Below are 15,566 nucleotides of genomic sequence, written 5' to 3'. Positions count from 1 at the left end.
GTTTACTTTGAGAGGATTTTTCCGGTTCATCTGATGACACAGATCTGGGGGACTCGCAATGCTTAGAACAGGCGGCGCTCCCATTATTATTTTCACTGTGAGGTTTCCATATCTCAGCGCCACGTGACCCACACTGCCATGGACATCAATGCGCCCTCTTCCTACATACGAGGTCTCCTCTCCTGACATGCTGGTATTCTCGATGGAATAACAAAATTCTGGAGCATCTGCCTCGTGTCGTTCCTCAGTTATTCCTCCTGGAAATGCATTACTAAACTGACAGCCGCTCCCATTCCCCTTGGTCTGGTACTGTCAGCACTGATTGGGCAGTGTCAGTGCTGGAGAAGACACACAGTATCCAGTAAACTATGTATTAACACTTTTCCAGTAGGCATAACAGGGGGACAGCACAATTCAGAATTCTGAGAAAAGCTGCTCCAAAACCGTTATGTCACCCCCCCCCCCCCCAATATTCATGTTCTTCCCTGTTCAATTCAGTGACGACTCAGCTCCGCCAGCGCCCAGAACCAGGGGAATGTCCACACACAGCAGCCCTAAAGTGTCCTAATTGTTCTGTACAATAAAGCTTATTGAAAGAAGGGGAAAAAAAGATCGCACGCGTCTATTGGCCGGCTGGTAGGCCCCGCCCCGTTTCCTAAGTAACGCTAGGCGCACGTGCTGGAGGCTGCCGGATGTTTAGATTCAAAGTGAGGAGCGGCGGAGGTGAGAGCGAGCGGCCGGGGACAGGACTCAGCGGCGGCCGGAGAGGGAACGTGTCTGACAGGCGCCCTGACTAGTGGTGTCTTGTGCCTCCATAGGGAGCTAGACGCATCTCCCAGAAGCCGCACGTGACGTTCTGCGTTTTACTATTTTAATGGTATGTTCACACTACTGCGTGACACCATGCGGTTTCTGCTGTGGTTTCTCATTCTGAGTGGCACCGTCCGCTCTCGGGTTAGTTCCCATTGACTATGAGGTCCAGCACCTGCAGGCAGACATCCAGCTTTCCCAGGGTCCTGACTATGAGGTCCGGCTCCTACAGGCAGACACCCAGCTTTCCCAGTGTCCTGACTAAGGTCCGGCTCCTAGAGGCAGACACCCAGCTTTCCCAGGGTCCTGACCTATGAGGTCCGGCTCCTACAGGCAGACACCCAGCTTTCCCAGGGTCCTGACTATGAGGTCCGGCTCCTACAGGCAGACACCCAGCTTTCCCAGGGTCCTGACTATGAGGTCCGGCTCCTACAGGCAGACACCCAGCTTTCCCAGGGTCCTGACTATGAGGTCCGGCTCCTACAGGCAGACACCCAGCTTTCCCAGGGTCCTGACTATGAGGTCCGGCTCCTACAGGCAGACACCCAGCTTTCCCAGGGTCCTGACTATGAGGTCCGGCTCCTACAGGCAGACACCCAGCTTTCCCAGGGTCCTGACTATGAGGTCTGGCTCCTACAGGCAGACACCCAGCTTTCCCAGGGTCCTGACTATGAGGTCTGGCTCCTACAGGCAGACACCCAGCTTTCCCAGGGTCCTGAGTATGAGGTCCAGCTCCTAGAGGCAGACACCCAGCTTTCCCTGAGTATGAGGTCTAGCTCCTCCAGGCAGACACCCAGCTTTCCCAGGGTCCTGAATATGAGGTCTGGCTCCTCCAGGCAGACACCCAGCTTTCCCAGGGTCCTGAATATGAGGTCTGGCTCCTCCAGGCAGACACCCAGCTTTCACAGGGTCCTGAATATGAGGTCTGGCTCCTCCAGGCAGACACCCAGCTTTCCCAGGGTCCTGAATATGAGGTCTGGCTCCTCCAGGCAGACACCCAGCTTTCCCAGGGTCCTGACTATGAGGTCCGGCTCCTACAGGCAGACACCCAGCTTTCCCAGGGTCCTGAGTATTGGGGGGGGGGGGCAGACGAGGTCTTGCGTGGTCTCCTGGTTTTTTTTATTTATTTTTTAACCTTAACCATTTAGGGAGGCCCGTGCTTGCTGCTGGAGCTGCTGCAGAAGCTCTTGCTGCCGTGCTGTTAGATGATTGGCTCTGGTAATGGCTGTCTGTGTACCCAGGAGGGCATTACCGCCTGCCACGTTCTGTTCACTGCTCTCAGCTGCCAGTTTCACGGCCTTGTTTTCAGTCGATGGCATTGCCCCATTCCCCGCTCCCAGTCCCTTTGGTTATTGCAGTAGTAATTGTGCGCGTTCCCTTCCGTTACAGCGATACGCCTCCCGGTGCGCCTCTCCTGCTCGCTGTTAGACCGGGCAGACGTCTGAGGTTTTTCCAAATTTGGAAAGGTAGACAACGGGGGGTAATATCTGCTCTCCTCATGCATCACGTCTACCCCAGAAGTCATTCTTTCTGCCCCACTGATTTGTATTTTTTTTGCAGCATTTTACGTCATCATGAGAAGCCCTCAACACTCTACTCAACGCAGAAAGTCAAAGCCGCCACAAAGGAGGCCTCCATCTCCCCCTCAGTCCCCCTCAACTACGAGTAAGTTGCTTTTTGCTTAAATTATTACTGTATTGCATATATCTATCTTTTATTACAGGTGTGCACTGATTCGTGTACTACTATATTATAGCAAAGTTCTCTTCTCTAATATCGCCACTAGGGGGAGCAAACTGAAGACAGCGTTATGCAGAGCTGTGTGAATAGCTGCACAGTGCTCGCCCTCTAGTGGCCGCAGCAGGAAGCTTCATTGTAAGCTTTGGTGTATTTCTTCCAGGCAGGCAGGCGGAAGACAGTCGCAGGGAGAGACCGCAACAAAGAAAACGCTACCGCCCCGGAACCCGGGCGCTCATGGAAATACGAAAGTACCAAAAGTCAACCGATCTGCTAATCCGGAAAGCACCATTTGCGAGGCTGGTGAGTGTTTTTTGCCTGCAGCTGCTCCTCTCGCATTTTCGGGGATCCATGGGACACATCTTTTTCCCCTTTTTAACTCTTGCAGGTGAGAGAAGTGTGCATCGACTTTTCCCGTGGCGTGCCGTACTCCTGGCAAGTCGCAGCTCTCATGGCGCTGCAGGAGGTCAGTATCTGAGCCCTTCACCACCGGGCCGTCCTGGTAATAGAGGGGGGCGGATGCTGAGCAGGGGACAACCCCAATTATATAGACAACATAGGATCTGCACAAAAACCTATATCCAGAAGTGAAACGTCAGCCGCGTAGTAGACTGCACCGTGGATGCTACAGTCAGGCCCATAAATATTGGGACATCGACACAATTCTAACATTTTCGGCTCTATACACCACCACAATGGATTTGAAATGAAACGAACAAGATGTGCTTTACCTGCAGACTGTCAGCTTTAATTTGAGGGGATTTACATCCAAATCAGGTGAACGGTGCAGGAATTACAGCAGTCTGTATATGTGCCTCCCACTTGTTACAGGACCAAAAGTAATGGGACAATTGGCTTCTCAGCTGTTCCATGGCCAGGTGTGTGTTATTCCCTCATTATCCCAATTACAATGAGCAGATAAAAGGTCCAGAGGTCATTTCCAGTCTGCTATTTGTATTTGGAATCTGATGCTGTCAACTCTCAAGATGAGATCCAAAGAGCTGTCACTATCAGTGAAGCCATCATTAGGCTGAAAAAACAAAGCAAACCCATCAGAGAGATAGCAAAAACATTAGGCCTGGCCAAAACAACTGTTTGGAACATTCTTAAAAAGAAGGAACGCACCGGTGAGCTCAGCAACACCAAAAGACCCGGAAGACCACGGAAAACAACTGTGGTGGATGACAGAAGAATTCTTTCCCCGGAGAAGAAAACACCCTTCACAACAGTTGTCCAGATCAAGAACACTCTCCAGGAGGTAGGTGTATGTGTGTCAAAGTCAACAATCAAGAGAAGACTTCACCAGAGTGAATACAGAGGGTTCACCACAAGATGGAAACCATTGGTGAGCCTCAAAAACAGGAAGGCCAGATTAGAGTTTGCCAAACGACATCTATAAAAGCCTTCACAGTTCTGGAACAACATCCTATGGACAGATGAGACCAAGATCAACTTGTACCAGAGTGATGGGAAGAGAAGAGTATGGAGAAGGAAAGGAACTGCTCTTGATCCTAAGCATACCACCTCATCAGTGAAGCATGGTGGTGGTAGTGTCATGGCGTGGACATGTATGGCTGCCAATGGAACTGGTTCTCTTGTATTTATTGATGATGTGACTGCTGACAAAAGCAGCAGGATGAATTCTGAAGTGTTTCGGGCAATATTATCTGCTCATATTCAACCAAATGCTTCAGAACTCATTGGACGGCGCTTCACAGTGCAGATGGACAATGACCCAAAGCATAACTGCAAAAGCAACCAAAGAGTTTTTTAAGGGAAAGAAGTGGGATGTTCTGCAATGGCCAAGTCAATCACCGGACCTGAATCCGATTGAGCATGCATTTCACTTGCTGAAGACAAAACTGAAGGGAAAATGCCCCAAGAACAAGCAGGAACTGAAGACAGTTGCAGTAGAGGACTGGCAGAGCATCACCAGGGATGAAACCCAGCATCTGGTGATGTCTATGCGTTCCAGACTTCAGGCTGTAATTGACTGCAAAGGATTTGCAACCAAGTATTAAAAAGTGAAAGTTTGATTTATGATTATTATTCTGTCCCATTACTTTTGACCCTCTAACAAGTGGGAGTCACATATGCAAACTGTTGTAATTCCTGCACCGTTCACCTGATTTGGATGTAAATACCCTCAAATTAAAGCTGACCGTCTGCAGGTAAAGCACATCTTGTTTGTTTCATTTCACATCCATTGTGGTGATGTATAGAGCCAAAAATGTTAGAATTGTGTCAATGTCCCAATATTTATGGACCTGACTGAGTTTAAAGGGGTTTTCCCAGGTTCAGAATGTATCCCCAGTCCGCAGGATAAGTGTCTGATCACTGGGGATCCTGTAGCCCCCATTTGAATGCAGCTTGGGTCAAGCATGAGCCCTTCTGCTGCACTCAAAGCCTATGGGAGGTCGCTCAGCTTCTTTCCTCAGTCCCATAAACTGTGAATAGAGCGGACGCGCACATGCCCGACATTGGACCCCTGTTTACGTGGACAGGGGAGAAGATTTGATTCTGAGAAAAATCCTCTTAAGTGCTCATGCACACAACCGTATGTAATTGCGGTGTGCAAAACAAATATCCGCAAAAAAAAAAGTGACCTTTTTCCCTTCACCCACGAGAGAGAGAGGATCCGCCCCCACAGACAGGAAACCTGCAGAATAAAAGGACGGACACTCTCCTGACAATTCAGTGTGGTTTCCTGTCTCTGGGGAAGCCCGCAGATTTTGTTTGTTCCTTCCCCCTGGCGGTGCTCCTATTTTCCTTTTAAACCCCAGTTTTGTTGAGGCCTGGGGCATACCTGCCGTCCCTAGAGGTAAGGGTGGCATCGATTGGTGCACTATGGGGACAGGCAGAGGCACAGCATGGCTCTAGAGGGCGCTTCCTGGGTGCTGGAGCGATCATGTGCTTGGCGGCATCACTGATGCGCCACATGCACGAATTTCCTCCTCCTCCCCCTGTGGCCAGGAGCTTCCGGCAAGGAGATAGGCCGGAGAAAGCAAGTAATGCACGTGGTTCGGGCGGTGACGAGATAGGGCGCTCGGTGTGCAGGAGGACGGGGTCCTAATCAGAGCTCTGGCTGGCGGTCCACTGTCCAACATGGAGGAGGAGAAGCATGCAGACGACACTGGAGTTCCTCCAGCCCTGGTACCTGCAAGGGGTGAGTGCTCTGGGGCATGTGGGGTCTGGCTTCCCTCCTGATACCATTATGCTTAAATGTATTTTCAGACAAAGCCTAGAAAGGTTGTCTCTAAAAAGAAGAATACGGAGTGTGGCCGGTGTAAAACAGCATTGGCACCTGATTGGGAGAAGAGGACGTGTCCGAGCTGTATTGATAGGACTGTGGCTGAGGAATCTCCCATCGTTTTAGAAGTGTCTGCAGGCAATGGTCAGATCTGAAGCAAATTCCTCCCTATCCTCAAAGAAAGTTGTTGGGGCAAGAGAGCATAAACTGAGGCGACTTGAGACTGCTAGGGAGCCTGCTTCATATGATTCTGAAGACGATGAATTGCGCTCCTCATTATATTGCCCTTCTGAATATTCATCCCTATCTTCTGAGGAAGGCGAGATTAGCGGTAAATCATGTTTTTCCAATAGAAGATACGGATAGACTATTAAAAGCCGTAAGATCTACCATGGGCATTGAGGAAGTGAAAGAACCTAAGTCGATTCAGGACATTATGTTCGGGGGTCTAGAGTCTAGACGCCATAGCACCTTCCCGGTACATAAGAACTTATCAGCCTTCATTAAAGGGGAGTGGAAAAAAAACTAACAGAAAAGTCTATATTTCAAAAAACCTTAAACGTAAATATCCCTTTAAAGAAGAAGACTGTGCTACTTGGGATAAGGCACCCAGGATCGATGTAGCTATATCCAAAGTGTCAAGGAAAACTTCCCTTTGACAACATAGGGGTATTAAAGGACCCCTTAGATTAAAAAAAGCTGAATCCTTGGGAAGCATCTACTTCTTCATTCAGGTCGAGCATAGCCTCAACTTGTGCAGCCTGCTCCCTTATGGTCTGGCTCTCTGAGCTAGAGAATCAATAAAAAAAATAGATGTCCCAGAGAAGAGATTTTGGCTTCCCTGCCCACTATGAGAAAGGCAGCAGATTTTTTGGCTGACAATTCGGCCGATTTGGTTAGGTTGGCCGCTTTATCAAACTCTGCCTGTAGAGCTCTGTGGCTAAAAAAAACTGGGTGGGTGACTTCCCATAAAAAAATAAGCTATGTGGTGTTCTATGTGAAGGGGAATACCTTTTTGGACCGGTGTTGGACGTTCTTCTAGAAAAGGCTGCAGATAAAAAGAAAAAATTCCCAAGATTTCAGGGTTCCTTTTCCTCAAGAATCAGATTTAACCGCCCTTTTTCGTCCTTTCTGGAATAGCCAGGGAGGAGCTAAAAAATCTAGAAAATATTTAGAAACCAAAGAAAGGGTAGAAATTATTTCTTCAACCAGCCCTTTGGAGACAAAAAGAAGCAGGATCAGCAATGACGCCAGAAGTCAGGTGGGGGGCAGATTTCCCCGCCTGGTCCCTGATCTCTGCCAGCACGTGGATTCTGGACACCATACACACGGGTTTAAAACTAGAATTTCGCATGGCTCCTCCAGGAAGTTTTTCCTTATTACAAAAGATCAGACCTCGGGTCAGGAAAGATCAGTGATGGAAGAAGTACTAAAATTAGTCAGAAAATGTATTTCTAGTCCCGGTACCAAAAGGAGAAGAAGGTGAAGGATTTTACCCTCCCCTTTTCTTATTAAACAAAAAACGGATGGATCCTTCAGAACTATAATAAACCTAAAAAAGTTTAACCAGTTTCTCCAGATAAAGAAATTCAAAATGGAAACTAGAAGATCTGTAATAAACTTTCGTCCTCCAGACTGTTTCATGGCCAATCTTCCACGGTCATCAGAAATTCTTAAGAGTTGCAGTAAAAATAGCTGGACATTTACAACATCTTCAGTTTCAGGCACTTCCATTTGGCCTTACCGTGGCCCCACAAGTCTTTACAAAAATAATAGCAGAAATGGCAGCACACATTCTTTTTATTCCATACCTAGATGATTTTTCAATAGTGGGAAAAACAGTAGAAGCCTGTGGAACAGCGGTCGCAACAGTATCAGAAATCTAGAAAAATAAAAGCCACGTCCTACCAAAATTCAGACTTTTTTGGGGTCTAGTTCTAGACTCCTCTTCCCAGAAATGTATGTTGCCCTAAGAAAGTCGTGCAAATTCAGGACAGAAACTGAGACTTAACCAGAAACCCAGTAATCTCTATAAGGGCTCATTCAGACGGCCGTATGCTGTCCGCAAAAATACTGAATGCTATCCGTTTTTTTTGCGGATCCGCAAAAAAAATGAAACATGTCCTATACTTGTCCGTGAAAATCAGGACATGGCCCCATTGAAGTCTATGGGTCAGCAAAAATACTGAATGCTATCCGTTTTTTTGCGGATCCGTTTTTCTGCGGATCCGCAAAAAAACGGATAGCATTCAGTATTTTTGCGGACAGCATACGGCCGTCTGAATGAGCCCTAAGGAAGACAATGTCTATTTTAGGGTCCCTCACGTCGTGTATCCCAGCAATGAAAGGGGCACAACTTCACTCAAGGGATTTCTAGTGGGAAATTCCTTACTGTTGGCAAAAGAACAGCTCATTAGATCTAAAAATAAGATCCAGACTCTCCAGAGCCTGGCATGGTGGTGGTTGAAAAATAAAAACTTGGTTCAGGGAGTCCCATGGAGGTTAGAAGACCTTGTTTGTCTAACAACCAATATGAGCCCTTGGGGGTGGGGGGGCTCATATTCAGGAGACTTCCGTACAGCGTGGTTGGGAAGATACCCAAAGGACGGGATCCTCCAACCTAAAGGAACTTACAGCTGTGGGCCTAGCCATCAGATGGGTCCTTCCAAAACTAAGGGGAAAAAAATCTTCAGGGTCTTGTCAGAGTGTCTTATCTGAACAGACAGGGAGGTACAAGATGCAGGATTCTGATGCAGCAAGCCCAGAAGATCTTTCTATTAGCCTCGATATTAGCAGTACATAACAAATGGACAGGTGGACTTTTTAAGTCGCCATTTCCTATCTCAGGGCGAATGGAGTATAAACCAGTCCATTTTCAAGAAAATAACGGCTCTCTGGGGGCAGCCAGTAGTAGACCTTTTTGCTACCTACTAAAATAAGAAGGTTCAGAATTTATTTTCTCTGGATCCGGGGAGATTCCCTTGTGGAATAGATGCCTTCCTTCAGTCCTGGAACTTTCCCCTAGCCTGCGCCTTTCCTCTCCTCCCTCTGATACCAAGAGTTCTAAAAAAGATAGGAGGGGATGGAGCAAGGGTTATACTCATAGCCCCGTTTTCGCCGAGGAGGTCATGGTTCACGTGGCTTCGGATCATGTCGGTCTCAGATCCTTGGGTGCTTCCGGAGGTCCGGAACCTTTTGAGCCAGGGTCCAGTTTTACACCCAGATATAATATTTTTTTTTTTTTACGTCTAACTGCCTGGAATTTAAAAGGTACTTACTAGGTAGAAGGGATTCTCTGACACCTTGATATCCACTCTTCTTAAAAGTAGAATAAAGGTGACGGTGGCCATTTATGCTCGGGTTTAGCAGAGATTTTTGGAATTTTCAGGTATCCAGATTGATCAAATTCCCTCTTCTGCTCCCATTCATCTAATTTTAGAATCCCTCCAGAAAGGTTTAGAACTAGGTCTGGCAGGCAGTACCTTTCTTAAAGGTGCTTGTTTCGGATCTTTCTGCTTTATTGCATGGTGCCCTGTGGGTGTCTAGGTTCTTTAAAGCAATAGCCAGGTCCACCCCAATAACCTCCCATAAACCCCCTCTCTGGGACCTTAACCTAGTTTTAAAAGCCTTGACTCAACCTCCGTTTCAACAATTGGATTCCAGCTCCATTTAAGTGTCTCACCGTAAAATTGTGCCTGTTATAGTAACTTCTGCCCGCAGGGTTAATGAGGTTCATGCCATATCCATTACTCCCAGGACTATCAGCTTGATTTGAACTCTTCTTCTTCGGGTTCTTCTGTGGGAGAGAAGGTGCTTCTTTCTGTTCTCCCACCCTAATCACTTCCTCTGGTAAATCACACGTGGTGCTGTCGTGGGTGAATGGAAAAATGATGATTACTCACTGGTAATTGGATTTTCCAGAACCCACGACAGCACCCTTATTTCCTTCCCTTCTGGGGTGTTGGTTTTTCTATAATCACAGGGTGTAGCAAATAGAAAAAATAAATAATAATTATCGATCATCTAACCTTTTACGTGGGCGGACTTCCTCCGATGTTTGGATATCACACTGAATTGTCAGGAGAGTGTCCTCTCTCTTTATTCTGCAGGTTTCCTGTCTATGGGGGGGGGGGGGGGATCCTCTCTCTCTCTCGTGGTGCTGTCGTGGGTTCTTGAAAATCCAATTACCAGTGAGTAATACTTTTTTGTGGAACGGTTGTTTCAAGCCCCATTGAAATGAATGGTTCCATACACGGGCCTGTAAAAAAAAATTGGGAAAAAATACGTTTGTGTGCATGAGCCCTAAGAAGGATGAAATGCTGTGATGTCTTCCTGTGTCCGCAGGCTGCCGAGGCCTTCATCGTTCGGCTGTTTGAAGATTCCTACCTCTGCAGTCTCCATGCCAGGAGGGTGACTCTTTATGTGAAGGACATCCAGCTCGCCCGGAGGATCCGAGGACTCCAGCACGGACTGGGGTAGACCAACAAGTTCGGCTTCATCATTCAGCATTTTAAAAAGAAAATGTAAATAGTTTTATATTGTTGGGAAGTATAAGAATTCGGTAAATCCTTTCACTATCACCCACCAGTTCCTGCCTAAATTTAGTTCCCCCTCCTGACATTAGGAGCTGTAACGATTTTCCAAGACCTTTTGTAATTGGGGATGTGCTGCTGCCGATGAGCAGTAGACCCGAACTGGGGAAGGAATGATTCCCATGTTCATTCTCAACCGACACAAACATCAGGTTGTGTAATAGGCCCCTAAGGGATCGGGAAGCCATACAAAATGACCACATGGTGGCGCTGTGCTGCTGGACACAGCCAGTAACCACATCTATGAATGGAGAGGGGAACTTGGGGCGAGTTTTCTTTTTATTGTTCCTGTTTTTAATATTTTTAATAATGTTAATGTTTTGTTTGCATTTTATGACCAGACTTGTATTTTCTACTGTTTAAATAAAACATGTAAACATGATTTGTATAAATTTAGTTCATGCTGCTGTCATTCCCTCCACCATGCTTTACACTACAGCTCTGCATATTAACACACAAAAAGTTAATTTACCCCCTCCCCCACAACAGCACTATAGAGAGAGAGGGAGAGGATTTGTCCTGGGAACAGAATAAAAAGGTGGAGGCTCTCTCCCACCTCAGTGGTTTCCTGTCCCTGGAGTAGGAGACCTACAGTTTTCTTTCAGGTCATCCTAGGGGGTCCCTAGAGGGTCGGTGGTTACACTGCCGGGGTTCGTCATGCAGTGGTTCTGGCTTGTTAGGATCCTAGGATTTCTGGGAGATCCAGGGCTCCTCCAGAGTCTTGCAGTAGTTCAACGTGAGCACCTCTAGAGGAGTGATGCCACGTGCGGTGCTGGAGATATGTCCCTCATCGGAAGGAATGCCGTATAGCGGAGGCATGTTTCCAGTGTCAGGGGGTTGGCGCCGACTGGCTGATGAACATATGGACGTTCAGCATGCTGCTTCACTTACAGTTTGGAGGTGGAGCGGGCATCCGACATCTTGGCTCTGCACCACTTGTGGTAGTATCTGGCGGGGCAGCAGACGGCAGAGCGCAAGGCACCACCGAAGAAACCAGGAGAGGTTACAAATGGAGGGGTTAGGTTACCCCTTCCCCTTAATCTCCTCTAGCCCTCCTATAGGTGTACTTCATTATGGAGGGTACGGGCCCCTTATGGAGTTAATTATCTACAGTGAGGCTGATTGAGCTTTTTGAAGAAGAAAGGGATGCACATGAGCTCTTGGCAAGCTCTGCCTCTAATGCCACCACGTGTAAGGCAGCTATGATGAGGGGCAATCGTCCCGAAACAGCAGATGAGCTGCTGGCTTATTTAATATCAGAGTCCTGTCTCAAGGCCTGTTTATAGGGTCAAACATTGACTTTTAGGATGGCTTCCTTACAGTTAGTAGCATTACAGGCAGAGCTTGTTAAAGGGGTTGTCCGGGTTCAGAGCTGAACCCGGACATACCCTTGTTTTCACCCAGGCAGCCCCCCTGATGTTGGCATCGGAGCATCTCATGCTCCGATGCACTCCCTTGCCCTGCACTAGATTGGGCAGGGCACAAGCTCTTGTTTACAATAACACAGCCGGGCGGAAGCTTCTGCCCGGCAGGGTGTTCGTGTGACGTCACCGGCTCTAATGGGCGGGCAGCGCTAAAGCCTGCCCATCTGTGCTGGTGACGTCACCGGGCTTTTCTGGCAGCCCCATGTAGAGCCCCGGTACGTCACAGGAACCCCTGAAATTGCCCTGCGCAGTTTAGCGCAGGGCAAAGAAGAGCATCGGAGCATGAACTGCTCCGATGCTCAAGTCAGGGGGGCTGCCGGGGTGAAAATGGAGGTATGTCCGGGTTCAGCTCTGAACCCGGACAACCCCTTTAAGAGCTCTATCCCGTCTTCCCAGAATTCCAGAGGAGCATGAATGGCCTATAAGTCTCATCACGCTGATTTAAGAGAGATAGTACCTCCCAAGAGCTTTTTGAAGAAATTAAGGAAGAAAGAAGAGCTGAGACTATGGAAGGGGAGAGCATAATGCCTGGATTGGTACCTGATGGCTGATTGGGGGTGGTAAGTGGCCATTTCATGGCAAATATATTTTATTTCCCATATACAGTCATGGCTGAAAGTGTTGGCACCCCTGAAATCTTTTCAGAAAATGAAGTATTTCTCCAAGAAAATTATTGCAATTACACATGTTTTGTTTTATATACATTTATTTTCTTTTTGTGTACTGGAACAACACAAAAAAAAGGCAAATTGGACATAATTTTACACAAAACACCAAAAATGGGCCGGACAAAATTGTTGGCACCTTTGAAAATTGTGGGTAAACAACTTTGTTTCAAGCATGTGATGCTCGGTCAAACTCAGCCGTGGAAGTAACCGGTGTGGGCAATATAAAAATCACACCTGAAACCAGATGGAGGGGAGAAGTTGACACAATCTTTGCGTTGTGTGTCTGTGTGTGCGCCACACGAAGCATGGAGAACAGAAAGAGGAGAAGACAACTGTCTGAGGACTTGAGAACCGAAATTGTGTAACAATATCCATCTCCAGAGATATAGATAAGGGCTCTTTCACACTTGCGTTGTCCGGATCCAGCGTGTACTCCACTTGCCGGAATTACACTCCGGATCCGGAAAAACGCAAGTGTACTGAAAGCATTTGAAGACGGAACCGTCTTCCAAATGCTTTCAGTGTTACTATGGCACCCAGGACGCTATTAAAGTCCTGGTTGCCATAGTAGTAGTGGGGAGCGGTATACTTACAGTCCGTGCGGCTCCCCGGGCGCTCCAGAGTGACGTCAGAGCGCCCCATGCGCATGGATGACGTGATCCATGTGATCACATGATCCATGAGCTTGGGGCGCCCTGACGTCACTCTGGAGCGCCCGGGGAGCCGCACGGACGGTAAGTACACTGCTCCCCGCTCCCCACTACACTTTACCATGGCTGCCAGGACTTTAGCGTCCCGGCAGCCATGGTAACCACTCTGAAAAAGCTAAATGTCGGATCCGGTAATGCGCTGAAACGACGTTTAGCTTAAGGCCGGATCCGGATCAATGCCTTTCAATGGGCATTAATTCCGGATCCGGCCTTGCGGCAAGTGTTCCGGATTTTTGGCCGGAGCAAAAAGCGCAGCATGCTGCGGTATTTTCTCCGGCCAAAAAACGTTCCGTTCCGGAACTGAAGACATCCTGATGCATCCTGAACGGATTTCTCTCCATTCAGAATGCATTAGGATAATCCTGATCAGGATTCTTCCGGCATAGAGCCCCGACGACGGAACTCTATGCCGGAACACAACAACGCAGGTGTGAAAGAGCCCTTAGCCTTTGTCCATAGCACTGTAGCTAATCTCCCTGGACGTGGTAGAAATATTGACGAAAGGTTGCAACGCAGGATAGTACAGATGGTGGATAAGCAGCCCCAATCAAGTTCCAAAGAAATTTAAAGGATAACTGTCTTATTATTATATATATTGTTTTGGAGTATTGGATTGTGGTGATTTAATATCTCCTTGGTGACCCTATTTCAACTTTTCACTGTGTACTCAATTACCCCTTAATTCCACATTTTTGTTCCCTGTACTGCCTACTTTTACCTGTGCTTAAAATAGGGTTGCTCGGCATGGTCGTCTATCTGTTGAAGGACGGAGCAGGCAGCGTGCAGGGTCAGATTACTGACAGCCAGGGACTGTAGGTAAATGATTAAAGCCAGGTCCTCCCCTGCAGCTGATAACAGTGCCTGGGCTGTGTGCACTTCTCCCTGTCCCTGCGCTTGGCAGACGCTCCCTCACTCAGCAGAGCTGGAGAATGCAGAGTTGAAGCAGCGCAGAGCAGGGAAGGGAGATCTGCCGTCTGCTCAGTGTATAAATGAAAGCAACATGTGGTAAGAAGACCCCTTTGTGCTGCAGGAGATTAACCCTTTAGGGGGGAGGGCTCTGGTTACTGACACTTTTGGGGGGGGCTATTGTTACTGGCTAATGAGGGCAGGCGGGATTAGCCTCAGGGTGAGGGCAGTGGCGGCCATCTTAACTGAATAGTGAAATTACAGTTTTATGCAGACTGGTTGCTAATCTTATTAAATATGGGGTAAGTCAGTCTAATAGTAACTGATTCTGGAATATCATGTTATTAGTAACTACATATATGAAAATTGAAATTGGGGTCTAAATGTGACAGTTATCCTTTAAGCTCTCCTGCTGGCTCAGGGTGCATCAGTCTCAGTACAAGCTATCCGTCGACATTTAAATGAAATGGAACGCTATGGCAGGAGATTCAGGAGGACCCCACTGCTGACCAGGGGGGTGGGGCTCTCCGCCCCAGGTGCCAGCTCTCAGGGGGTGCCAGAACCTAGAAGCAATGAGCGCTTCCATCAATACAGGGAGTGCAGAATTATTAGGCAAATGAGTATTTTGACCACATCATCCTCTTTATGCATGTTGTCTTACTCCAAGCTGTATAGGCTCGAAAGCCTACTACCAATTAAGCATATTAGGTGATGTGCATCTCTGTAATGAGAAGGGGTGTGGTCTAATGACATCAACACCCTATATTAGGTGTGCATAATTATTAGGCAACTTCCTTTCCTTTGGCAAAATGGGTCAAAAGAAGGACTTGACAGGCTCAGAAAAGTCAAAAATAGTGAGATATCTTGCAGAGGGATGCAGCACTCTTAAAATTGCAAAGCTTCTGAAGCGTGATCATCGAACAATCAAGCGTTTCATTCAAAATAGTCAACAGGGTCGCAAGAAGCGTGTGGAAAAACCAAGGCGCAAAATAACTGCCCATGAACTGAGAAAAGTCAAGCGTGCAGCTGCCAAGATGCCACTTGCCACCAGTTTGGCCATATTTCAGAGCTGCAACATCACTGGAGTGCCCAAAAGCACAAGGTGTGCAATACTCAGAGACATGGCCAAGGTAAGAAAGGCTGAAAGACGACCACCACTGAACAAGACACACAAGCTGAAACGTCAAGACTGGGCGAAGAAATATCTCAAGACTGATTTTTCTAAGGTTTTATGGACTGATGAAATGAGAGTGAGTCTTGATGGGCCAGATGGATGGGCCCGTGGCTGGATTGGTAAAGGGGAGAGAGCTCCAGTCCGACTCAGACGCCAGCAAGGTGGAGGTGGAGTACTGGTTTGGGCTGGTATCATCAAAGATGAGCTTGTGGGGCCTTTTCGGGTTGAGGATGGAGTCAAGCTCAACTCCCAGTCCTACTGCCAGTTTCTGGAAGACACCTTCAAGCAGTGGTAC

General features: G+C 47.7%; 1 protein-coding gene across 1 annotated transcript; it reads left to right on the top strand.

The window, feature by feature from the left end:
- The first annotated feature begins 660 nt into the window (after positions 1–660).
- LOC120977739 (histone H3-like centromeric protein A) lies at positions 661–10,770 on the top strand. Its single transcript, XM_040405816.1, has 6 exons — positions 661–877; positions 2,200–2,276; positions 2,371–2,475; positions 2,711–2,850; positions 2,936–3,013; positions 10,142–10,770. The coding sequence occupies exons 3-6, from the start codon at positions 2,385–2,387 to the stop codon at positions 10,274–10,276; spliced, it is 444 nt and encodes a 147-aa protein (XP_040261750.1). The 5' UTR covers positions 661–877; positions 2,200–2,276; positions 2,371–2,384; the 3' UTR covers positions 10,277–10,770.
- The last annotated feature ends 4,796 nt before the right edge of the window (positions 10,771–15,566 follow it).

The sequence above is a fragment of the Bufo bufo genome, chromosome 8 (assembly GCF_905171765.1).
Source record: "Bufo bufo chromosome 8, aBufBuf1.1, whole genome shotgun sequence".
NCBI classification, from domain to species: domain Eukaryota; kingdom Metazoa; phylum Chordata; class Amphibia; order Anura; family Bufonidae; genus Bufo; species Bufo bufo.
Note: the sequence above shows the minus strand (reverse complement) of the source record. Positions and strands in the feature narration are given on the sequence as shown.